The 24,777-nt window shown below is 43.4% G+C and overlaps 1 protein-coding gene across 2 annotated transcripts in view; it reads left to right on the top strand.

Moving 5' to 3' along the window:
• The window catches only part of MTHFD1 (methylenetetrahydrofolate dehydrogenase, cyclohydrolase and formyltetrahydrofolate synthetase 1), an 84,012-nt gene that overhangs the window by 19,435 nt on the left and 39,800 nt on the right, over positions 1–24,777 (top strand). For both annotated transcript variants that reach the window (XM_050952537.1, XM_050952539.1), the window contains 11 exons: positions 3,370–3,429; positions 5,689–5,742; positions 6,112–6,248; positions 6,472–6,572; positions 7,243–7,379; positions 9,115–9,226; positions 18,368–18,495; positions 20,716–20,813; positions 21,804–21,977; positions 23,697–23,833; positions 24,196–24,242. In XM_050952537.1, the coding sequence (XP_050808494.1) occupies positions 3,370–3,429; positions 5,689–5,742; positions 6,112–6,248; positions 6,472–6,572; positions 7,243–7,379; positions 9,115–9,226; positions 18,368–18,495; positions 20,716–20,813; positions 21,804–21,977; positions 23,697–23,833; positions 24,196–24,242 (1,185 nt within the window). The remainder of the gene's footprint in view (positions 1–3,369; positions 3,430–5,688; positions 5,743–6,111; positions 6,249–6,471; positions 6,573–7,242; positions 7,380–9,114; positions 9,227–18,367; positions 18,496–20,715; positions 20,814–21,803; positions 21,978–23,696; positions 23,834–24,195; positions 24,243–24,777) is intronic.

Below are 24,777 nucleotides of genomic sequence, written 5' to 3'. Positions count from 1 at the left end.
TGGTTTTGGCACAGCACAGTGGTGTTGGAAAACTATGTCAGTGACGATTTTGAAAGAGACAAGTGGCATAAAATGCCCAATGCCCATTAGCCTGGGGCACTTTGCTGCCATATATGCCTTTGAAAATCCGTAAAAACGCACCCATATATATGTATAAACTAGAGCTGTCAAATTATTTTAAAAAATCAGTCACGAGATTAAAGAAAAAAGTAGTGATTAATAGCTGTTTTAATCACACTATTAATAATAGAAAACCAATTTAAATTTATTGTACATATTTTTGGATGTTTTTCTATATTTTCAAATATATTGATTTCTATTACAACACGATACAAAATGTGCAGTGCTCACTTTATATTTTTTTATTACAAATATTTGCTTTGACTTTTTTTAAGATATATTTTTTACAATGCATGAATTGGCATACAAATATTTAGCATATCTGGCACGTAAATACCTTGCAATGCCGGCTACAACAGTGCCATGCAAATGCCTTTTCTCACTTTTAGGTGATGTAAATAAGAAGTGGATAGCTTCCTATTTGTTTACTTTTATCTCCCGTAAATGTAAACAAACTCATTTGTTTAGCAACTGGGTGAACAAGAAGCAGGACTAAGTGGATTTTTAGGCTCTAAAGTTTTACATTGTTCTGGTTTTGCGTGCAGTTATGTAGAAGAAAAATTCTTCTTTTGTAAGTTGCACTTTCACAGTGAAGAGATTGCACTACAGCAGTGGTTCTCAACCAGGGGTGCACATACTCCTGGAAGTACGCAGAGGTCTTCCGGGCTTACATCAACTCATTTAAATATTTCCCTAGTTTTACAACAGGCTACATAAAAAGCACTAGCAAAATCAATACAAACTAAGATGTCGTACAGACAATGATTTTATACTGCTCTATATACTATACACTGAAATGTAAGTGCAATATTTATATTCCAGTTGATTTATTTTATAATGATGGTGAAAAGGAGAAAGTAAGCAATTTTGCAGTAATAATGTGCTGTCACTTTTGTATTTTTATTTCTGATTTTGTAAGCAAGTAGTTTTTAATTGAGGTGAAACTTCGGGGTATGCAAGACAAATCAGACTCCTGAAAGGGGTACAGTAGTCTGGAGAGGTTCAGAGCCATTGCACTATAGTATGAGGTGAATTAAAAATACTATTTCTTTTGTTGATCTTTTTTACAGTGCAAATATTTTGTATTCAAAAGTTATAAGATAAAGTGAGTGCTGTACACTTTTATTCTGAGTTGTAATTGAAATCAATATCTTTGAATATGTAGAAAAACATCCAAAAATATTTATAATTCATTTAAATTGGTATTCTGTTATTGTTTTAATAGTGTGATTAACACTGCGATTAATCATGGCTATTTTTAATCTATTTAATTTGTTTTTCATTAATTACTTGAGTTAACTGCGATGAAGTGACAGCCTAATATACACACATAATTAGACTTCATGTATATTAAATAGGCCCAACTTGCCTGATGGCCTTAATCAAGTAACTGGGTGTTTCATATATGAAATGAGCTCAATACAGAATTGATATATGATCACTCGGCTAGCGGTGAATCTCTCCCAGTATGGACATCCTCCTGAAGCCCCTAGGAGCAGTGCAGTCAGGATCTTGAGCCATTGCTCCGAGAGTAAAGGGCATGCAGATACATTGTCTGTTTTGCATACAAGTAGCCAGGCAAGGGAGATGCTGCTTAAATATGTGCAGCAACAAGGTTTGCCATGTCGAGAGGGGCATCATCAGTGAGGTGAAGGCCAGAGGTTTAATTGTGTGTATGTAATCTGAGCTCCTACTTTGAACTGACATCAAAGCCGAGTATCTGAGCTTAGTTCTTGCTCTTTTTCGATGGTGGGATTTCCTCCCTGCATGCTCTGACTCTGGTGGAAATGTGACATGAGCGCATATCGGTATTGTATGCTGCCGGACAAGGAGGTCAAAGCTATGGCTACACTTGCAGCTGTACAGCACTGGGAGTTAAACCTGTCTTCGTACAGCAGAATAGGGAAAGCGCTGCAGTCTGGCCACACTGACAGCCAGCAGCGTACTGTTGTGGCCACATTTGCAGCATCTGCAGCAGCATTGGCAGTGGTGCATTATGGGCAGCTAGCCCAGCGTTCAAGTGGCTGCAACATGCTTTTCAAAAGGGGTTGGGTGGAGTGGAGTGTGACAGGGAGCATGGGGAGGAGAGAGAGTGGATTTTTGGAGCCGACACTCTGTCAGCAGGTGCATGTTCGGACCCCCTCCTCCACCCTTCTCTCGCTCACTGAAAGCAAATAGCCCTCTTTGTTTTTTTCCTCACAGACCAGATAAGCAGCCTCCCCGAAATGGACCCCCCCTCCCTCCCGCACCTCCTCAAGCCCCCTCTCTTCAAGCAAACAGTAGCTGTGGGCGTTCCAAAGGGAGCTCATTCACAGCAAACAGGAGCTGTGTTTGTTTTGTCAGATAGGCAGCTCCAGGAGCTCGGAGTTCACAACAAAACAAACAGGCATCACAACAAAACAAAGACAGTAATCTTTACTTAAAAGCATTATGGGAAGCTTCCGGAGGTCAGTTACAGCGTAGTAAGATTATTCCCTGTTTACACTGGCACCCCAGGGCTGCAGCACCAGTGCTATTCTCTTAATTCCTCTCATCAAGGTGGAGTCCATGCAGTGCTGTAGCCAGGGAGATACTGCGCTGTATGTGCCTTGCCAGTGTGGACGGGGAGTGAGTTACAGCGCTGTAACGCTCAAGTGTAGCCTAGGCCCAAGAGTGACTCCTCTTGTCTCCTCACCATGTCAGGACCCCTGCCTTCAATTAGAGGAAGCAAATATCTGGTGACTGTTTCAGTGTGGAATTGTTGTTGGTTTCACTGCGTACAGAGCAGTGGTTCACATCAGATCTAGCCTCTGATAATTCATGAGTCCAAAAACTCTCTCTTATACTTACACTGTGCTTTGTAGCCCGTAACTCTACATAGTATGTTCTGCACTATGGGAAGTGGCTGTCTTCTGATCAGTGATCAATAAGGCTGAAAGATCCTGGCAGTGCTATTGGGTATAAAGCTATGTCTGTGCTTGCAAGTCATGTTACTACATTTTAGATGTAACTTTTTCAGGAAAGAGACTAGGCAGTTTTCTCTGCTTTGGAATGTACCATATTAAAGGCTTTCAAAAGCCATAAATGGCTGCTACTTAGAAAATTAGCCAAACGGTTTACCTGTCTTTCACTTAAAAGGACCTTTCCCATTAGCTCTGTCTGGCTGTATCCTTTTGCTATAGGAAGACTCATTCAAATTCAGATATATATTTCTGTCCTTCTGTATCTCTGCTTTCCATTGTGACTTGTCTCTGTCCTTTCACCCTCTAGGTTGGGGATCGGGATGATTCAAATATCTACATTAGTATGAAGCTGAAGGCTGCTGCTGAGGTAATGCCTAGATCATAACTTGAATTTTCTTCCTAAATACACCTGTATCCTGATATAACACGGTCCTCAGGAGCCAAAAAAATCTTAGTGTTATAGGTGAAACCGCGTTATATCGGGTAGGGAAGGCTTCTTCTTCCCTGACCACCCCTGAGACCCTCTGCTCCTTATCCAACCGCTCGACCCCGGCCTCTCACCCTTAACACGCGGCTCAGATCACTGTGTCGGAGCCATCCCTAAAGGGTTGCGGGGCCCAGGACAAATCAGCCTCTCGACTAGTCTTCTCACCATCCACCCAGCGCTCCTGCCCAGCCACCATTCACCTCCTCACCCCATCTACCTGCCCGCCGCTCGCCTCCCTACTAGTCTCCTCACCATCTGTCCAGCACACCTCCCTGCATCTGCTCGACTGCTACTCTCCTGCTCACCATCTTCCCATCCGCCTGCCTCCTCACCCCACTCCTGCCTGCCACTCACCTCCTCATTTGCCCCCTCATCCAACTTACCCTCTCGCCTGCCTCCCACCCGTAACACGCCGCTCAAAGCAGCGTGTCGGAGACAGACACGCTGATCTGCCGGAGCATGCAGCGCCGCCCCCCAGAGCGCTGCTTTACCGCGTTATGTTCGAATTCGTGTTGTATCGGGTTGTGTTATATCGGGGTAGAGGTGTATTATACACCGCACCCCACACATATCAGGTAATTAAAAACATGCCTTTAAAGCCCTTCATATAGCTATACCTATGCAAACCCCTAATGTAGACAAGCTGCACTGATATAAACTGGGACTTGCACTGGTGTGGCTTACTCTGGCAATATCAATGTAGTTAGTTGGTGCAAATGTTTATAGTGTAGACAGGCTCTTAGTTTTCATGTGCCCACTGCACTGTTCTGTCCTAGCGAACCCCTAGACTCCTGTTCTTTATAGAATTGTAGAAGATTAGGGTTGGAAGGGACCTCAGAAGGTCATCTAGTCCAACCCCCTGCTCAAAGCAGGACCAATCCCCAGACAGATTTTTACCCCAGTTCCCTAAATGGCCCCCTCAAGGATTGAACTCACAAACCCTGGGTTTAGCAGGCCAATGCTCCAACCACTGAGCTATCCCTCCACCCTCATGAAGGCATACACCTGCAGTTGCTTTATTTCAACTTATTGCCCTGCAGCCACTGTATGCTGCAAAAACAACGAGGAGTCTGGTGGCATCTTAAAGACAGATTTATTTGGGCATAAGCTTTCATGGGTAAAAAAACCCCACTTCTTTAGATGCATGGTGTGAAAATTACAGATGAAGAGAAGGGAGTTACCTTACAAGGGGTATGTCTACACTTACAAAGTTTACCAGTGTTGACAGGGCCAATTCTATCTGGGTGGATGTGGTCCACTCCCAATAATTGATGAGGAAGTGTCAATACAAAGAGAGGGAAAATTGCTTTTGTAGTGAGACAGCCAGTCCCAGTCCCTATTCAAGCCCAAATTAATGGTGTTAAATTTTCAAATGAATTGTAACTCCGCAGTTTCTCTTTGAAGTCTGTTTTTGAACTTTTTTTGTTCAAGTATGGCTACTTTTAAATCTGTTTTAGAATGTCCAGGGAGATTGAAGTATTCTCCTACTGGCTTTTGTGTGTTACCATTCCTGATAAGGTAACTCCCTTCTCTTCATGTGTCAGTATATTTATGCCTGCATCTGTAATTTTCACTCCATGAATCTGAAGAAGTGGGTTTTTTATCCACGGAAGTTTATGCCCAAATAAATCTGTTAGTCTTTAAGGTGCCACCGGACTCCTCGTTGTTTTTGTGGCTACAGACTAACATGGCTACCCCTCTGATACTTGTATGCTACAGTACACCCTGCCTTGTGGAAGGGGAAATTGGCTCCTGTTGTCTAAGATGATGGGTGATGTTGCTGTTTGCTAGCATTCCAGAGCAGTGTCATTTTTGTCAGTGATAGTACAGCAGCTGCTATCAAGCTGAATTGCCATCCCATAGCTAGAGATTCTTTGTTTTGTAACCTATGTTACAGTATGGGGTAATAAAAACAATGACAGAAAAGTTAATTAGGTGGGGTACTATTCTTGATCATCTTTTTGACTTATATACTTCCGAGTAACAGGACTTCATTGCCTGTCCCTCAGTCAGACTAGAAAGCATGATGGATTCTATCACAAGCCTGGGCTGGAATGAGAGAACTGCCACGCTGCTTTTACATATTGCCTCTTATATCAATTAGAAAACCAGATCACTTCTGAGTTCTCTCTTTTGCAGATTGGGATCAATGCCAATCACATTAAGCTACCAAACACTGCAACAGAAGCTGAGGTAAGTGACTTGGTCAGTCTCGTTAAGAAGCCCTTAATTTTGGTTTGGTATTAAAAAGATAAAATGTGTGTGTATTTCTTTGACCTATGTTTTTATATAAAGAAACCCTTGCCTTTAAGGGGTGACTTTGCAAAAAGAATAGAGATTACCAAATGCTGAAAATTTTTAAAGAATTTAATCTAGATATTTCTGAAAGATAAATCCACAAGTAATTTATATTTTTATATGGGAGAACTAAACATTTTGTATGTGTGTGGTGTTCCCAAATTCTATCCAGCCAAAAAATGCAACATTCCAGTACCTGCACCAGACTTGTTTAAATTTATAATTCTTAATGTTTTTAATCCTGTCCTCACCTTAAATATATAGGTGCTGAGGTGCATCACTGTTTTGAATGAAGACCCTGCAGTTCATGGATTTATAGTGCAGTTGCCTCTAGATACAGATAAACCCATCAATACAAACAAAGTGACCAATGCTGTTGCACCTGAAAAGGATGTAGATGGGTAAGCTGATTTTGCAGATGGAGGGTATGCAGTGTTTTAGCATACAACTTGCTCTTTTTCTTTTAAACCTATCTGCTTAAAGTAATGATTCTAAATTTAACAAATAACTTTAAAATATATAAATATTGGTATTATGGAAACGGATCATTTCCCAATTAGTGTAACTTTGAGATCCTATTCCTGGCACATACATACCTTTGTCCCCTCACTTGGTATATTTTAGGTTAACTAGCATCAATGCTGGGAAACTGTCCAGAGGTGACCTTAGAGACTGCTTCATCCCCTGTACACCCAAAGGATGCATGGAGCTTATCAGACAGACAGGTAAGTAATTAAAGTATATTTGGGGGACTGACGGTTCCCCTTAGTCCTGTCCTCGTTATTGATGAGCACGTTGTGTGAAGGCTAGGACTATAACAGCGTTTAAAAGGGAACTGGATAAATTCATGGAGGTTAAGTCCATAAATGGCTATTAGCCAGGATGGGTAAAGAATGGTGTCCCTAGCCTCTGTCCCTCAGAGGATAGAGATGGATGGCAGGAGAGAGATCACTTGATCATTGCCTGTTAGGTTCACTCTCTCTGCGGCATCTGGCATTGGCCACTGTCGGTAAACAAGATACTGGGCTAAATGGACCTTTGGTCTGACCTGGTACGGCCATTCTTAAGTTCTTATGTCCCTTGATGAGCTGAAAAAGTATGCTTAGTGTACAGTATATTATAGCCTTTTCTGAAAGCACTAGTCTTCCTCTGTCCCTCCACCCCCCTAGGAAAAGAGATTTCTTGAAGCTCTCCATCTTCCACTTCTTGACCTTCAGAGCCCTATCATGTCAGCTGTGTGTTCTAGCCCAGGATGACTCACTGTGACTTTCCTAAGAGCCACGGCTGGATCTATACAGACTAATGGCTCTAGAATAAAGATGAATTAATTGGCAGCTGGGATGCGCCCAGGTTATTTGTACTGCTAACCTAAAACTGAATCTTATTATGTTTCAGGCATCCAAATTGCAGGTAAAAAAGCAGTGGTGGTTGGACGCAGTAAGATAGTTGGTGCTCCAATGCATGACCTTCTCCTGTGGAGCCATGCAACTGTAACCACTTGCCACACAAAAACGACAGCATTGGCTGAGGAGGTAAGGACAGGGTGTTTATTTAGACCCTGTACAATATATACACATGCCTGTCTCTTTCTACAAATGAGTTTGCAAAAGCCTGTTCTTTAGAAGCCTCTATTAAGATGAACCCGCAAAAAAGCTTTCCATTGGGGTCTTTAAAATTGCTCATGGGACTGGTCCCATTTTCCTGCTCAACAGCAAGAGTAAATCAGCAATGGTGTGGTGGCTGTATTGCTGTATTGTAATGACAATTGACATGCCTCAGCAATCAAGCAAAAGAGTGAGTGTGTATTAATGTAACACAGATCAGAAAAGCTGCAGTGCTCTATGATACTGTAAAACAGAACTCGGGTATTCCTATGGTGGTTAAAGTGGGGATAACAAAACAGACCCAGCATCACAAGGTTGTCATTAGGCTTATTAATGGTTTAACTGCAAAGTATTAATAAAATCTCAAATATAAATCTTCTCCCTCTTAATATAAAGAAAAATGAAAAAGAAAACTACTCCCTATGAAAAACTAGATAGGGTCATTTCAGCACTTACTTTACCCCCATAATAGATTTCTGTTCACATCTTTAACTATAGAGCTTTGACCAGGTCTGCCAGACGTATCAATATGGTCTGTGAGTGGTAATGCCAAGTTACAGTGCGTTTTGTGTTATGACCTCATGAATGTTAAAAGAATAAATCCATAATTAATAATGATTTGAGCCAGAAGACTGCGTTGCTAACACTGGTTGGTTTAGAGCAGGGGTTGGCAACCATCATTTATTCACTTTAAATTAAGATTTCGTGTGCCAGTAATACATTTTAACATTTTTAGAAGGTCTCTTTCTCTAAGTTTATAATATATAACTAAACTATTGTTATATGTAAAGTAAATAAGGTTTTTAAACTGTTTAGGAAGCTTCATTTAAAATTAAGTTTAAAATGCAGAGCCCCCCAGACCGGTGGCCAGGACCTAAGCAGTGTGAGTGCCACTGAAAATCAGCTCGTGTGCCCGCCTTCGGCACACGTGCCATAAGTTGCCTACCCCGGGTTTAGAGGCATGTGCAGGAGGTATGGCTGATAGCTTTCTGAGATGTTCTGGCTGTTTCCTCAACCAACCTACTCTGAAAAGAACAGTTCTGCTGTAGGAAACTGTATGGGTTAACATGAGGAGAAGAAGATGAATGTACAGTAGTGTTAAGCAGGGGCTGGTACATAGGGGTCCTTGCCTAGGAATTAGGACACATGGAGTCTACTCCCACCTCTGCCACTGACTTGCTATGTGACCCTGATCATGTCACTTAACGTCTCTGTTCTGCCCCATTTGTCTGTTTTAGGTTATAAGCTCTTCAGAGCAGGGATTCTCTCACTATATGTCTGTACAGTGTATGTGGCCGGCCCAATGGAGTCCTCCTCCTGGTTGGAGCTTCTGTGTTCTATTGTGATATCAACAATAATAACAGATAGAACTCTGACCTGCGTTAACAAAGGTTAATGGTTATAAAGATCAAATAGAGTCAGCATGAGGTGGAAAGGTGACCTTCAGGTGCTCCTAATTTAACTCCATGCCTCTGAATTCACAGTCACAAGGTCTTCAAAGTAGCCATAGGAATATTTCCTTCCTACCCATCCCTGGGCTTCAGGGAGGATTTTTGTTTTGTGTTGGGGACACTGTTGCTTTTTTGAAAATGCAAATGACTAAAAGTAAACCAAAAATGACCTGCTTTGTTTCTGCTGTAGTGACGCAGAGTTATTTTGATAGGTTAGTAAAGCTGATATCCTGGTGGTTGCAGCTGGTAAACCTGAAATGGTAAAAGGGGAATGGATTAAACCTGGTGCTGTAGTAATAGACTGTGGAATCAACTATATACCAGGTAAGCATGTGTGTGTGAGTGGGGGGTATTACACCATTGCTGCATCTTGATGGAAACCTCTACTTAAACTTGGACTATTGTCATGAAGCATAATGTAATTTGCAAACCACTGGAGAGTCTAGCGGAAAATCATCTGGCTATGGATTTTTGTCTAGGGTTTAATTTAACTGCTTTTTGTAACTTGTAAAGAAGAAACAGATGGTCTGGCTCATTCTGTTCCTCCTCCTCTCATTTTAAATCCAAGTTACAGGTATTACATGATATGGGAAATTAGTCACAGTCAAGTTGTCATCATATCTACGCCCCCAGGGCTTTTAAGAAGGTAGCTTTATAATTGATCAGTCGTTTTTGTTGCAATGTAATTATCTAATGGAAGGTAAAGACATTTCTCGCCTACAGCTCAGCTGTCTTGCCTCTTGCAGATGACATCTGAGTTGTTGTAGTTAAAAACATTAAGTCCTCTGCTTAACATAAAACTGCCCTTGCTGTTTATTGTTATTTGATATATCTGTGTCGGGCCACCCAAACGTTGGCAATCTGTCAGGAACCAAAGAGCCATGTTTGATTTGCATAAAACAAAGCAGATTGCAGCCTCCCCTGTTAAAACATGTTGCAAATAAAAATACCATAGTGTTCCCGGTATACCACTGTCTTGCCATTGTTCAAGAGCTTGCGTGGACTGGACTGCATGTCTGAGAAGTTGGTCCTGATTTCCTTGATGATCGCTTTTGTCTTTCTGACTTTAGAAAGGTTTGAACCTAGCGCAGAATCACCTGTGGCAGTTTTATAGGCTGACGCATTTGGGGAGATATGAGGCTTAGCAGACAAGCGCTTTAAAATTTATCCTGTGTAAATATTCCATATTGAATACTATCGTTCAGTGTTGAAAGCTACAGAGTTTTGTAAAGGTTCCACTTACTTCTTCCCTCTTCATCACAGGCTTTAAAAGAACCCCCGGGAAATGCTGTGGAACCTTTGGGAAACCAGGGCCAGGATCATGATGCTAGAGGGGAAACAGAGGCTGCTTTGTCAGCTTCTCCAAGAAAAGCTCTTACCAGAGTATGTGCTGCTGGCCCATTTTGATTAACAGAAGTCTTGTGCTCTGAATGCTAGGTAGAATGTAGCACAAACTGGCCTCCAGTGGATGTAAGTGTTCCCAGCTAGATACACCTCTACCCTAATATAAGGCTGTCCTTGGGAGCCAAAAAAATCTTACCGCGTTATAGGTGACAGCACGTTATATTGAACTTGCTTTGATCTGCCGGAGTGCGGAGCCCCGCCCTCGGAGCGCTGCTTTACCGTGTTATATCCGAATTTGTGTTATACAGGTGGCGTTATATTGGGGTAGAGGTGTACCAGCAGAGAATGTGAATTGCAGCTCTGGGACTGATAAAAGCTGTTTGGCTTCAGTACTGTGTATTGTATTATAACTGGTCTCCCTAGGTGGGGAGGGCTGGGATGCAGCAAATCCTGCCCCAAAGGATGGAGATGGGGGGAGTGCAACCTCATTTGCATAATTCCAGCCCTGCAGAAATCCTCTGTGCTGTGGGGAGGGGACAGAAGGGCAGTACTGGGTGTGGGCCACAGAATCAGCATAGTCTTTGCCCTCTTTCAAAAAAAATTCCCACAGGGCACTCTTGCTTACACAGCTTTCTTTCCACAGTTTGGAACCCTCCTTTAAGGGATAGTTCTAGGTCCTGGGGAGCCTCTGTTTGTGTGGGATGGGAGAGCTGGAAGATGAGGTGTGTCAGAGATCCCCTGTGTTGGGTGTCCTTGAACCTCAGTCAACTATTTGGAATCCATGAATTTAGGAACTGGACAAGCAGATTGCCGCAGCAAAGGAGAAGACCAAGCAACATCCTGCCCTGGCCTGCTAGAAAGAACTTCAAGGAAACATTGAGTTAGATGGTTGCATGTCCCTGTGCAGAGCTAACTCGCTGAGGAATCAGTCGGGCTCTGTGAAATTGTACAGCAGTAGCATCCAACAGCGAATATCTTTACAACTGACTTTCAGAAGAAGAGCTCTGTGTAGCTCGAAAGCTTGTCTCTTTCACCAACAGAAGTTGGTCCAGTAAAAGATATCACCTCGGTCACTTTGTCCTTCCAGATGTTGAGTCTTTTATCTTGCATGAAGTGCCGCCTGATAGAGCTGATGGAAGAAAAGATCTGAGGACTGGAGATGCAGGTGGAAACTCTGGTTGAGTTTAGGAGGGGGTTTGAGCAGATGATGGAGCACAGACACGAGGGGCTGAAGGGGTAAGCTCAGACATGCAGATGGAAGCAGGACCAAAGAATTCAGAGGAGAGACTGCTGGGTGAGGAAAGTGGACGGTGGAAGCATGTGACTAAGAGAACCAGGCAGAGGAAAAGATGGGCCAGTGAAGGAGAAACAGAACTCAGGAACAGGTTTGCAGAGTTGGAAAATGAAGAAGGGGCACAGCAGGTGGCCGCTGAAGGGGAGAGGGCAAGGAAAAAGAGAAGAGCTGATAGTCCTACAAGAGGAGGGGAGGAGTCAATGGAGGCAACACCAAATATGAGGCCCAGGAGGATTGCAAGGGGGAATAGGAATCGAGAGGACTTGCAGGCAGTGGGTGCGGGGCATAGACCAGCGAACCACACTGTCACCAGGAAAAGGCAGGTCTACGTGATTGGAGACTCCTTACTGAGAAGAATAGACAGGCCTGTGACTAGAGCTGATCGGGAGAACAGAAGGGTGTGCTGTCTGCCAGGTGCTAAGATATAGGATGTGGACCTGAGGCTGAAAAGGATTCTAGCAGGAGCAGGGAAGAATCCGTTGATTGTCCTTCATGTAGGAACAAATGATGCGGCTAGATACTCTCTGGAGTGTATCAAGGGAGACTGTGCCAGACTGGGGAAGACGCCTAAGGAAATCGAGGCTCAGGTGATCTTCAGTGGGATTCTGCCGGTTCCTAGAGAAGGGCAACAAAGATGTAACAAGATTATGGCGATCAACAGATGGCTCAGGCAGTGGTGCTATAAGGAGGGCTTTGGGATGTATGGCCATTGGGAAGCATTTACGGACAGAAGACTGTTCTCTCGAGATGGACTTCACCTCAGTAAGGAGGGAAATAGACTTCTAGGATGGAGGCTCGCCGCCTGATTAAGAGAGCTTTAAACTAGAAATTTGGGGGAGATGGTTGGGAGATGTTCAGGAGATCTCCACGCCAGAATTTAACCTTGAGAGGGAAGTAAACAAAGTAAGAGGGGATACAGCCGTGGACAGAAGAATTGGCATAAGGAGGAAGGGTAGTGTAGATAGCAGACTAACAGATGATGCTGGTGGTAGAATGTCCGTGCCTAACAGGGTAAAGAATGTGAGTGAAGCCAAATGGCAAAAATTAAGATGTCTGTACACTAATGCGAGGAGCATAGGGAACAAAATGGAGGAACTAGAGCTACTGGTGCAGGAAGTGAAACCGGATATTATAGGGATAACAGAAACATGGTAGAATAGTAGTCATGACTGGAGTACGGGTATTGAAGGCTATGTGCTGTTTAGGAAAGACAGAAATAAAGGCAAAGGTGGTGGAGTAGCATTGTACATCAATGAGGAGGTTAACTGTAAAGAAATAAGAAGTGATGGAATGGACAAGACAGAGTCTGTCTGGGCAAAAATCTCACTGGGAAAGAGAGCTACTAGAGCCTCCCCTGAGATAGTGCTTGGGGTGTGCTACAGACCGCCGGGATCTGATTTGGATACGGATAGGGACCTCTTTAATGTTTTAAATGAGGTAAACACTAATGGGAAATGTGTGATCATGGGAGACTTTAACTTCCCAGATATAGACTGGAGGACAAGTGCTAGCAAGAATAATAGGGCTCAGATTTTTCTGGATGTGATAGCTGATGGATTCCTTCACCAAGTAGTTGAAAAACCAACAAGAGGGGATGCCATTTTAGATTTGGTTTTGGTGAGTAGTGAGGACCTCATAGAAGAAATGGTTGTAGGGGACAACCTTGGTTCGAGTGATCATGAGCTAATTCAGTTCAAACTAGATGGAAGGATAAACAAAAATAGATCTGGGACTAGGGTTTTTGATTTCAAAAGGGCTAACTTTAAAGAATTAAGGAAATTAGTTAGGGAAGTGGATTGGACTGAAGAACTTGTGGATCTAAATGCGGAGGAGGCCTGGAATTACTTTGTCGCAGCTGCAGAAACTATCACAAGCCTGCATCCCAAGAAAGGGGAAAAAACCATAGGCAGGAGTTGTAGACCAAGCTGGCTGAGCAAGCATCTCAGAGAGGTGATTAAGAAAAAGCAGAAAGCCTACAAGGAGTGGAAGAAGGGTGGGATTAGCAAGGAAAGCTACCTTAGTGAGATCAGAACATGTAGGGATAAAGTGAGAGAGAGGCTAAAAGCCAAGTAGAGTTGAACCTTGCAAAGGGAATTAAAACCAATAGTAAGAGGTTCTATAGCCATATAAATAAGAAGAAAACAAAGAAAGAAGTGGGATCGCTAAACACTGAGAATGGAAAGGAGGTTAAGGATAACCTAGGCATGGCCCAATATCTACATAAGTACTTTGCCTCAGTCTTTAATAAGGCTATTGAGGAACGTAGGGGTAATGGAAGGATGACAAACAGGAATGAGGATATGGAGGTGGATATTACCACATCTGAGATAGAAGCCAAACTTGAACAGCTTAATGGGACAAAATCAGAGGGCCCAGACAATCTTCATCCGAGAATATTAAAGGAACTGGCACATGAAATTGCAAGCCTGTTAGCAAGAATTTTTAATGAATCGTTAAACTCGGGTTGTACCATACGACTGGAGAATTGCTAACATAGTTCCTATCTTTAAGAAAGGGAGAAAGAGTGATCCGAGTAACTATAGGCCTGTTAGTTTGACATCTGTAGTATGTAAGGTCTTGGAAAAAATTTTGAAGGAGAAAGTAGTTAAGGACATTGAGGTCAATGGTAATTGGGACAAATTACAACATGGTTTTACTAAAGGTAGATCGTGCCAAACCAACCTGATCTCCTTCTTTGAGAAGGTGACAGATTATTTAGACAAAGGAAATGCGGTAGACCTAATTTACCTCGATTTCAGTAAGGCATTTGACATGGTTCCACATGGGGAATTATTAGTCAAATTGGAAAAGATGGGGATCAATATGAAAATTGAAAGGTGGACAAGGAACTGGTTAAAGGGGAGACTACAACGGGTCGTACTGAAGGGTGAACTGTCAGGCTGGAAGGAGGTTACTAGTGGAGTTCCTCAAGGATCGGTTTTGGGACCAATCTTATTTAACCTTTTTATTACTGACCTTGGCACAAAAAGCGGGAATGTGCTAATAAAGTTTGCGGATGACACGAAGCTGGGGGGTATTGCTAACACGGAGAAGGACCGGGATGTCATACAGGAAGATCTGGATGACCTTGTAAACTGGAGTAATAGCAATAGGATGAAATTTAATAGTGAAAAGTGCAAGGTCATGCACTTAGGGATTAATAATGAGAATTTAGATATACATTGCGGACACATCAGTTGGAAGCAACAGAGGAGGAGAAGTACCTTGAGGTATTGGTTGATCACAGGATGACTATGAGCCGCCAATGTGATATGGCCGTTAAAAAAGCTAATGCGGTTTTAGGATGCATCAGGCGAGGTATTTCCAGCAAAGATAAGGAGGTGTTAGTACCGTGTTATAAGGCACTGGTGAGATCCCACCTGGAATACTGTGTGCAGTTCTGGTCTCCCATGTTTAAGAAGGATGAATTCAAACTGGAACAGGTTCAGAGACGGGCTACTAGGATGATCCGAGGAATGGAAAACCTGTCATATGAAAGGAGACTGAAAGAGCTTGGCTTGTTTAGTCTAGCCAGAAGAAGGCTGAGGGGGGATATGCTTGCTCTTTATAAATATATCAGAGGGATTAATATTAAGGAGGGAGAGGAATTATTTAAGCTTAGTATCAGTGTAGATACAAGAACAAATGGGTATAAACTGGACAGTAGGAAGTTTAGACTTGAAATTAGACGAAGGTCTCTTACCATTAGAGGAGTGAAGTTCTGGAACAGCCTTCCAAGGGGAGTAGTGGGGGCAAAAGACATATCTGGCTTTAACACTAAGCTTGATAAGTTTATGGAAGGGATGGTATGATGGGATAGCCTAATTTTGGCAATTGATCTTTGGTTATCAGCAGATAAGTATGCCCAGTGGTCGGTGATGGGATGTTGGATGGGATGGGATTTGAGTTACTGCAGAGAATTCTTTTCTGAGTGCTGGCTGGTGAGTCTTGCCCACATGCTCAGGGTTTAGCTGATTGCCATATTTGGGGTCGGGAAGGAATTTTCCTCCGGGGCAGATTGGCAGAGGCCCTGGAGGTTTTTCAGCTTTCTCTGCAGCGTGGGGCATGGATTACTTGCTGGTGGATTCTCTGCAGCTTGAGGTCTTCAAACCACAATTTGAAGACTTCAATAACTCGGACATAGGTTAGGGGTTTGTTATAGAAGTGGATGGGTAGGGTTCTGTGGCCTGCTTTGTGCAGGGGGTCGGACTAGATGATCACATTGGTCCCTTCTGACCCTAGAATCTATGTGTCTATGAGACACGAGCAGTTCACTTTCAGGTGTGCAGATTTGACTGTGAACTCTGGGAAGGGGCCTTGTAGTCTCATATCTATAAAATGTCACCATGTAGTTTCTTTGACCTCTAGCTGTTGAACTTTTTTGTCCTCTGATATTTTAGCAGTAAAGCAAATCTGTTGTATGTTTAGGAAGATGCAGTGTGTGTGTGTGTGTGTGTGTGTGTGTGTGTGTGTGTGGTGGGATGTATAGTGGAGAGGTGGGTTAAAGGATGACTGGGAAGAACAGACAATAAAAGATCCTCTAACTGACCACTTCTTGGCACACAAGAGGGGAAAAATTTTAAAGCTGGTCAAATAGTCACTGTTTCCTCTTCATTTATATTATCTTGCAGACTTAGCTTCACAATAGAGAATAAAATGTGCTTTTCTGGCTTGCCTGTGTATCAGACCCAGATTAGGATGTTTTGTTTTGAGTGCATAATTTATCAATTGTTTGATTTTGTTCTCAGGAATGAGGCTTTGTTGCTGGTATGATTTGTAGTCCTTGGCATCCTTAGAAGAAAATGTAATTACATTATTTGCCTTTTGCATTCCGAATCAAGTTACACTTCAGGATGGGAGGATGAATTGTTCTGTAGCTCAGGCAGCAAGATGACAGATTACTAACAGTTGCTGTAGAAACAGGATTTAACAGCCATGACATGGTTCAAACTTTGAACACAAGAAGGAAACTTGTCACTTAACACACATATGTAGCAAAACTTCAAAACTGCTAGTCCTCAGTAACAGTGGTTGTAGAATTAGTGTTGACTTTAGTTGCTTTTATTTTGACTTCCCTTTCAATTTTTCTCTTGTTTTATATTTTTTTAATAGTATTAAAGCTTTTGATTATATTCTGTCCAACATTCTTGTTGTACAGCCACATTGAAGTGCATGGAGCTGCGTAAGAGCAACCGAGGGTGAAATGTGGCCCTCTGGTTATAATACTGCTTAACTGAGATTTCTTTCTGGTTTATTAAAAAATTAAACATTTCTGATTTCTTGCTTTGAGATAAACTGGGAATTTCTTTCAGACCAGATGTTACATCCCTCTTCATGTAATGTCCTCTGCGTTCTAAATCACTGAAGTAAACATCTACCACTCTTGCAGAGAATGTGAAAGCCACCATTTTGGTGTGCTACACCTAAAATTGAGTTCCTCTGCTGAGTAGGTGAATGAGTTCTGTCTCCAGACAGGTGAACCTCCCTGCCAGCCTCACTTAATACACAGTGAAGTAAAAAAATCCCAAAACATATTGGATTCTGGACCATTTATTTATGGGGAAGAGTAGGGAGTGGTGATTAACCTTTGCCAAATAGAGAGGAGAGACTAATTAGAGAAATAGAAGTTTAAGATGTTTAAGTGGAGGAGGAGGATTAAGTTGTATTTCAAGTTTAATTTGACTGGACACTAATCTAGTGATACTGCAGTATTGCTGGCCAGCCATTTGAACAAAGCAAGAAACTGGGGAAAAAAATAAAAATGGAAAACTGTCCTCTCTCTAAAGAGTGGTGAATTTCTTCAATGTAAGTCAACCAATGTGTGGCATGATACTTGCTCTTAATGGTTGAAGTTGAATTGTAACTCGTGTTATAAACTGGGCTATTAGTATTCAGTTTCAGCTCCTGTGTCATTATTTATAGCATGCTGGCAAGATTAAATGTTCTACCTAATTCCATCTCGTATTTTTAAGTCATGTGCCACACTTCACAGTATGTAATCACTTAAGTGCAGAACAGATCAGAGCCTCGGCTTGCTCTGAAATGCAGGAAATCTAATTTAATCTAAATATGAAGAGCAAAGGGAAATGTAGCTTCTTATTGCTAGAAAATATGTTTCTCTCCCACCCCTCACTGCTTCCAGTCTGACTGAAAGCTGTACTTCCAATTCAGGACAATTTCCAACAGCTGTATGGGGGGCTAAATGAGTTGGTGAGTTTAGGTATATCTCTAATTATTATAACTATCTCCTAGAACTGGAAGGGACCTTGAAAGGTCATTGAGTCCAGCCCCTGCCTTCACTAGCAGAACCAATTTTTGTCCCAGATCCCTAAGTGGCCCCCTTAAGGATTGAATTTACAACCCAGGGTTTAGCAATCCAAAGCTCAAACCACTGAGCTATCCCTTCCCCCAAGTTCCACACCTCAGCTGCCCCTTCTGCACCCACAAAGCCAGGACTTTGTGAGCACATGGTCCTTCCCTTCCTTTCCCAGAAGCACCATGTGATCTGGAGCCTTCTATGAAATTTCCCAGGTTACATGTCCCTTTAAGGAAGCCCCAGCACCCTCAAGGAAGTAGACTGCCTGTGTTCTACCTGCTCTTTGGGTAGATAGTGCTATTGATCCAGTCTGAGTTCACAAGCCCTAAAATTACCCTTTGGGAAACAAAGAAATCTACCTTTTTCCAGCTTGATCATTTTATCTCTTTGCTGCTTGCCGTATGGCTGAACTTTTATTTCAATGTGTGCGAGCCCTTGTCTCAGTGGGAGTTCAGTCTCTTTTTTGTTTCAGTGAAATGCTCTGCGCATAACTTTATCTCCCCCCTCCCAGACAGTACAAAACCCAATGGGAAAACAGTAGTAGGAGATGTGGCTTACAGCGCAGCGAAGGAAAGAGCTTCATACATCACCCCCGTCCCTGGTGGTGTGGGACCTATGACTGTGGCCATGCTAATGCAGGTATGTGAACCGCAGATGGAATGTGTCCTGCCTGTCCTTTTTGTGCATTTGTATGATACGCCAATTAACACACAGTAAATAACAGTGGGCATTTCTGGGGGTGTGAGAGTGCCTGGGAGGAGTTAGGCCGCTGGTCAAACGTCCCAAAGAAATGCCCTTACACGGCTTTGTGTGTGTGCTACTTGTGTGTGTTTGAGGTTTTGTTCGCTGTCTCTTTGCTTGTGACTTCACTGACATCATGTTACCTAATGGGGTTTGTCCCAAGAGTTGAGTGATTTCCAGTATCACTAGCCTGGTGACTTGCATGCCCTCTTCCTGATGCTGTGAAAAGCAATCCAGGTTTGCAGTGGGCTTAATTCGCTAGAATCCTGGCAGAGGAAAGTCGTCGTCTCCCCCGCCTCCAGAGGAGAGTTTCAACAGTGCAGGGGGACTGCAGCTCTAGCTTGTTGGGAGATGGTTCATGACTCCCAGGAACAGGACTGGATTTAGAGACAGGTCACTGCCTGGGGCGCCAGATTTGGGGTCCCGCCGGGCTTGGGAAGCTGTTTTTGTTAAAAACAAAAGGGAAAATAGAATGTTTGTTTGAAGTAAAATGTTTCATTCTGTATGTGGATTCCCTTTTCACTAACCTCCTAGAATGATCCAGACCTTTGTAGAATCTGGTGGAACCTTCCAGACTTTCCGAGAACTACGCTTTCATTGAACCTCCTGGAATGTTGTCAGCCATGCCCTCGTGGGTATATAAGGGGTGGGGAGTCACCAGTCAGTCAGTGAGATGAGAATGAAGTGAGAGCCCCAGCTGTGATATTGTGTAATTGTAAAAGGGTACTTGTATTGTAAGACTTGAAGAGTGTAAGCAGCGACTAATAAAGAGCAAACAGCTCTACCCCGATATAATACGAATTCGGATATAACGCGATAAAGCAGTGCTGCAGGGGAGAAGGCCTGTGCGCTCCGGCAGATCAAAGCAAGTTCAATATAATGCAGTTTCACCTATAACGTGGTAAGATTTTTTTGGATCCCGAGGACAGTATTATATTGGGGTAGAGGTGTATTTAATGAGAAGCTATGCTTCAGTTCATGAGGGTAAAGGCAAGAAAAACAACCTTTTGAACTAAAGAGCTAGGGTTAATGTTCTGAGGCTGTCACCTGCTGTAACACTATTTAATACTGGTCCACCCGATTGTGGTGCCCAGTTCAATTTCTTCATGTTGGTACGTTTCCGTTATTCTTAAAATTTAAAGTTCCTGTAAGCTTAGAGGAAATGAATATTTTTATTTGCTTATATATGGCATGACTAAATACAGATTTACAGATCCTAGTGTGCAGGTTTATCGTCTCATATGACAGGGATAAATCATGCATGCACATCGTGCATCAAAGTCATGAAATGGGCTACAAGTGCAATAAAAAATAAGGTATTCAAAAGTTTAACAGATGGAGGGGGGGTGCTGAAGATTCTCCTTGCCTGGGGTGCCATTTGGCCTATGGCCGGGTCTGCTCAGGAACCCAGAGTGCCTGGACAGTGGGCTAAAGAGGCTTCACTGGGGGGGCGCTCTTAGGGAGCGCTAGCTGTCATTTTAAAACAAGCCATGAAGTGGCACAAGAAAGATAGCAGTAGCATAGCACCTGCCTTCAGAGGCTGCTCAAGACAATCAGCCATCCTAGGCAAAACTTGAAGGGGCTGCCCCCTCCTACTGCCTAGAACAGAGATTCTCAGCTGTGGGGGGCAATGGGGGCGTAGGACTTTCTAGGGGGTGCAGCAAGCCTTCTGACGGTTTGGTGGTTATGATGGCAGGGGGCAAGTGCCAGGTCTCAATGACACTTAAATGTGGCCTGGCCGCCGCTCTGCCAAGACAGGAGTGTGTGGCTGGGTTAAATGTAAGTGAGTGACATTGCAACCAGGTGCACGGGGTCATTGCGCTGCTCAGGTTTGACTCTGCCACCCTAGGCAGGTGCCTAGTTTGCCTACAGCTACGGTGGCCCCTGCCTGCCTTTGGGTGAGGGGGGAGGAAATAGGGTGAATGGGGAGGAAATAAGTCCAGTGTAAGCATTTCAAAAAGTCTCATTGAAAAATGGAAATAAATGGCTTTAATCAGAGATTAGCATTGGTCGCTGTCTGAGATAAAAAGGAGGGAGCTGGGCAGTCCTTTCTGGACCTGTGTTTGTTAACCAACGTGTTGCAACATTTGTAAACTGAACCTTTTTATGCACGTTTAGAGCACAGTTGAGAGTGCACAACGTTTTCTAGAGCAGTTCCAACCTGGGAAATGGAGCATCCAGTACAACCAGCTCAGCTTACGGACTCCTGTGCCAAGGTAACACTTCAAATAAACTACCGCTGGCTATCTAGTAACGTCGTGTTCCTGTTCTGTGTGTTCTTTTGGGCTGTGTATGGGAATTCCCATGGCAGGTTTGTAGGTAAGAGGGTGACTACTTGAGTTCATTCTCATTTTTAAAATTCCCAGCATTTTGCAGAGGAAAGCATTCCAGTCCAATCCTGCAGAATGACATGTGCGATCAGGCTCCTTTGCCTGTCTGAGCCCCATCGGTGGCATCAGGGCTCCAGACGGACACACATCATGCTCCAGGACAGAGACCTCGTTGTGTACAACAATGCAATTTATGGTGCTGGGCCAATATGCAGGTGGCAACATCGTAGTTTTTAAAATATGGATAATTGTATGATAATGGCAAGCTGCTTTTAAGGGCAGTGATGCCGCCACAGAGCAGTACTACTACACCTATGTAGCCATTTACACATGGAGACCCCAGTTCAGCAAAGTATTATGTATGGCCATACGTCACATTGATGGACTTCAGTGGGACTTAAATATTTTCCTGAATCAAGGCCTCAAAGCTCTGTACAAACGCTAATCTTCTCAGCCCTCCTGCAAGCCAGAGATTGCTAGGGCCAGTTAGATGCATAATGGCTGAAGCAGCAAGTAACAAGATGCCTTTCTTTGCCTTGGGAGAGCTGAAGTCTGAGAACAAGAGCACCTTGAGATAAGAGTTGTTGAGTTACAGCTCCTGCTAATAACAAACACTTGGAAGTGTTTGAAATGTCCCAGGAAAGACTAGAAAATTCCCAAGTAACAGGCATCAGTAGCAAAGCTGACTTGGGAGATGCCCTTACCCATACTACAATGGGCTGAGAGGACTTCTTTGGGCAGATTGACTTCTTTAGCTGTAAAGCTTAGAGATTTCAGTTTTTAAATCCTGCGTTGGGTGCCTGTGGGCTATACCTGTCAGGAAGAAGGCAGTTTCATGCTTCAGCAAATTTGATTCACCTACCTCTTTTCTTAAAGTGACATTGAGGTATCTCGATCTTGCGTACCCAAGCGCATTGGTCATCTCGCTAGAGAAGTTGGCTTGCTCTCCGAGGAGGTGGAGCTCTACGGTCAGACCAAAGCCAAAGTCCTGCTGTCAACTCTCAAACGCCTGAAGGACCAGCCAGATGGCAAATATGTTGTCGTAACAGGGTAGGTTGTTCCTTCCTTAAAGGTGATATTGGGGTGTAGAATTTCTGAGGGAGGGTTTTGGAGCCTTGTTGCTTTGCCCTACAGTTTTAAGAATGTTGGAGGCAACTTGGAGCAATCTATAGGAATTGGATCGGACCCAGAGTCCATCTAGTTCAGTATCCTGTCTGACGGTGGCTGGCACTAGAGGCTTCAAAGGGTGGTGTAAAACTGCTGCAGTAGGATAAACTGGCTTCACACTTGGGGCTTGTCTGCACCTTGCATTTGCCCACACCAGAGGGGTGTAAATTTTAGTGTGTGACATGTTAGTATGAATTAACTGGACTGTGTGCACCCTGCTGGTGAGCAGTAGAAGTTCCCTAGTGCATGTTAACATAGTACTGTTTGAAATGAGACTGTGTCAGTACACACTAAGGTACAATAACTCCTCACTTAAAGTTGTCCCAGTTAACGTTGTTTCAGTATTAAGTTGCTGATCAATTAGGGAACATGCTCGTTTAAAGTTGTGCAATGCTCCCTTCTAACATCGTTTGGCAGCTGCCTGTTTTGTCCACTGCTTGCAGGAAGAGCAGCCGGTTGCAGCTAGCTGGTGGGTGGTTGGAACTGGGGTAGACCAGCAGCCCCCCTATCAGCTTCCCCTAAGTTCCCTGTGCAGCAGCTGTCCCTCCCCACGCTGCCATGTGCTGCTCCTGCCCTCTGCCTTGGAGCTGCTCCCAGAAACTCCTGCTTGCTGTGCAGGGGAAGGGGGAAGGGGGCAAATGTCAGGGTGTCTCCCCCTGCTCCTGCAACCCGCTTACCCCATCTTCCACAGAGCTGTGGGGGGGTTGAGGGGGACACGTGATGGAGGGAGGTAGCTTCTAGGCAGTAGCTGCCCTCTCAGCAAGCTTATTTAATTAACAAGGCAGTGTACTTCAGCCTGGGGTCAGCTACTTAAAGGAGAAGTGCGCATTTTCTCTCACACACAGGGTTTGTGTCCCTGTCTGCCCTCCCTCCTTTCCTGTTGCCTTGTAGAGTGTTGTGAGAGTTAACCCTTGAGGGCTCAGTCAATTGTTAGTTCATTTAGTAGTAAGGCATTCCCTGGGAAATATCCCACCGTCTGACTCCTCCACCTCAACCAAGCTTCACAATCATCATCACTGTGTACCAGTATTAAATTGTTTGTTTAAAACTTATACTCTGTGTGTGTGTGTGTGTGTGTATGTATATATATATATATATATAGAGAGAGAGAGAGAGAGAGAGAAAGAGAGAGAGAAAGAGAAAGAGAAAGAAAAAAAAATCTGGTGAAAAAAATTCCCTGGAACCTATCCCCCTCATTTACATTCATTCTTGTGGGGAAATTGGATTTGCTTAACATCATTTTGCTTGAAGTTGCATTTTTCAGGAACATAACTGCAACATTAAGTGAGGAGTTCCTGTACTTCTAGTATTCACCAGCAGGGTGCACACAGGCCAGTTAGTTCACGACACACTCGTGTCAATGAAAATTTACACCCCTCTGGTCTGCACCAGTGTAGACAAGCTCTAGGACTCATCCTGAACTCTGACTATAAGAGGCTGTCTTGAGCACTGAAGCATGAGGTCTTATACCCCTTCCAAAATACGTTTTAGCGTTTACTCTGCATATTCTTTGTCATCCATTAAACATCCAATCCCATTTTGAATCTTGCTAAGTTCTTGGTCTCAAGTATTCTATTGCATATCCTGTGTTGTGTATTGCAGCATAACACCTACACCCCTAGGAGAAGGGAAAAGCACCACTACGATAGGCCTGGCTCAGGCCTTAGGAGCACATCTCAAGCTAAATGTGTTTGCCTGTGTCCGACAGCCTTCTCAGGGACCAACCTTTGGCATAAAAGGTATGACTTGGCAGCATCATATTGATCGCCGTTCATGCTGGATGGAAGAGCAGCAGGAAAGGCACATTCAGCCGATGGGTGTTCTAGAAATTTCAATTCTTGATAGAGTGTTTTCTGTTTCTGTGTAGAGGTGCGTAATCCCCACTGAGGTCATTTAGAGTTACACATACATGTGGGGAGATAATCTAATTTCTTTAGAAAGAAAGCAAGTTTTGGATGCACTCACACTAAATGATGTGCTGGATTTCAGTCATACTTGTTCAATAATAAAGACATTTTAAAAATGGCTAAGCAAATGCGCTCAAAGCTAAGGAGGCATTAGTCAGCATGGTTTCATTACTTCATTCTATGCCTTTTTATAGGTGGAGCTGCAGGTGGTGGATATTCGCAGGTTATCCCCATGGAGGAGGTAATTTTGACACAAGACCTTATTGAGTGTGTAATGTTCAACCCTGGTGAGAGCTGCTGTAGTCAGTTAATTTCTTGGAAATCTTGTTTTTAGTGAGATCAAAGTCTGAGAATGGGTATTGACCTTCTTTCAGCAAAGATATTTTAAGGACAGAGGGAGTTAATCTTCCATTGTTTTAAATGGAAGGCTGCGTGGATCAGTGGATAGGGTATAGTACTAGGAATCAGGAGAACTCAGTTGCCTTGCCATTTCTACTACTGATTCACTGCGCGACCATAAGCAAATCATTTTAATTCTATATGCTTCAATTTCTCATCTGTAGCATGGGGGTAACAATGGCCCTCCTTTGCAAAGCACTTTTAGATCTAAGGGGGAAGAGCGTTCAGTAGCACTGTCAATGACTGTTTACAATCTCAGGAACAGACTATTTCTGTGTGCTACTTCTACATAATTATGTCTGATTATTAATATACAATGGGTAAGGGAAACTTGGAAAGCAGTAAGGCCAAAACGTAGCAGTGCTAGTGGCCAGCAG

The sequence above is a fragment of the Gopherus flavomarginatus genome, chromosome 5 (assembly GCF_025201925.1).
Source record: "Gopherus flavomarginatus isolate rGopFla2 chromosome 5, rGopFla2.mat.asm, whole genome shotgun sequence".
NCBI lineage: Eukaryota > Metazoa > Chordata > Testudines > Testudinidae > Gopherus > Gopherus flavomarginatus.
Note: the sequence above shows the minus strand (reverse complement) of the source record. Positions and strands in the feature narration are given on the sequence as shown.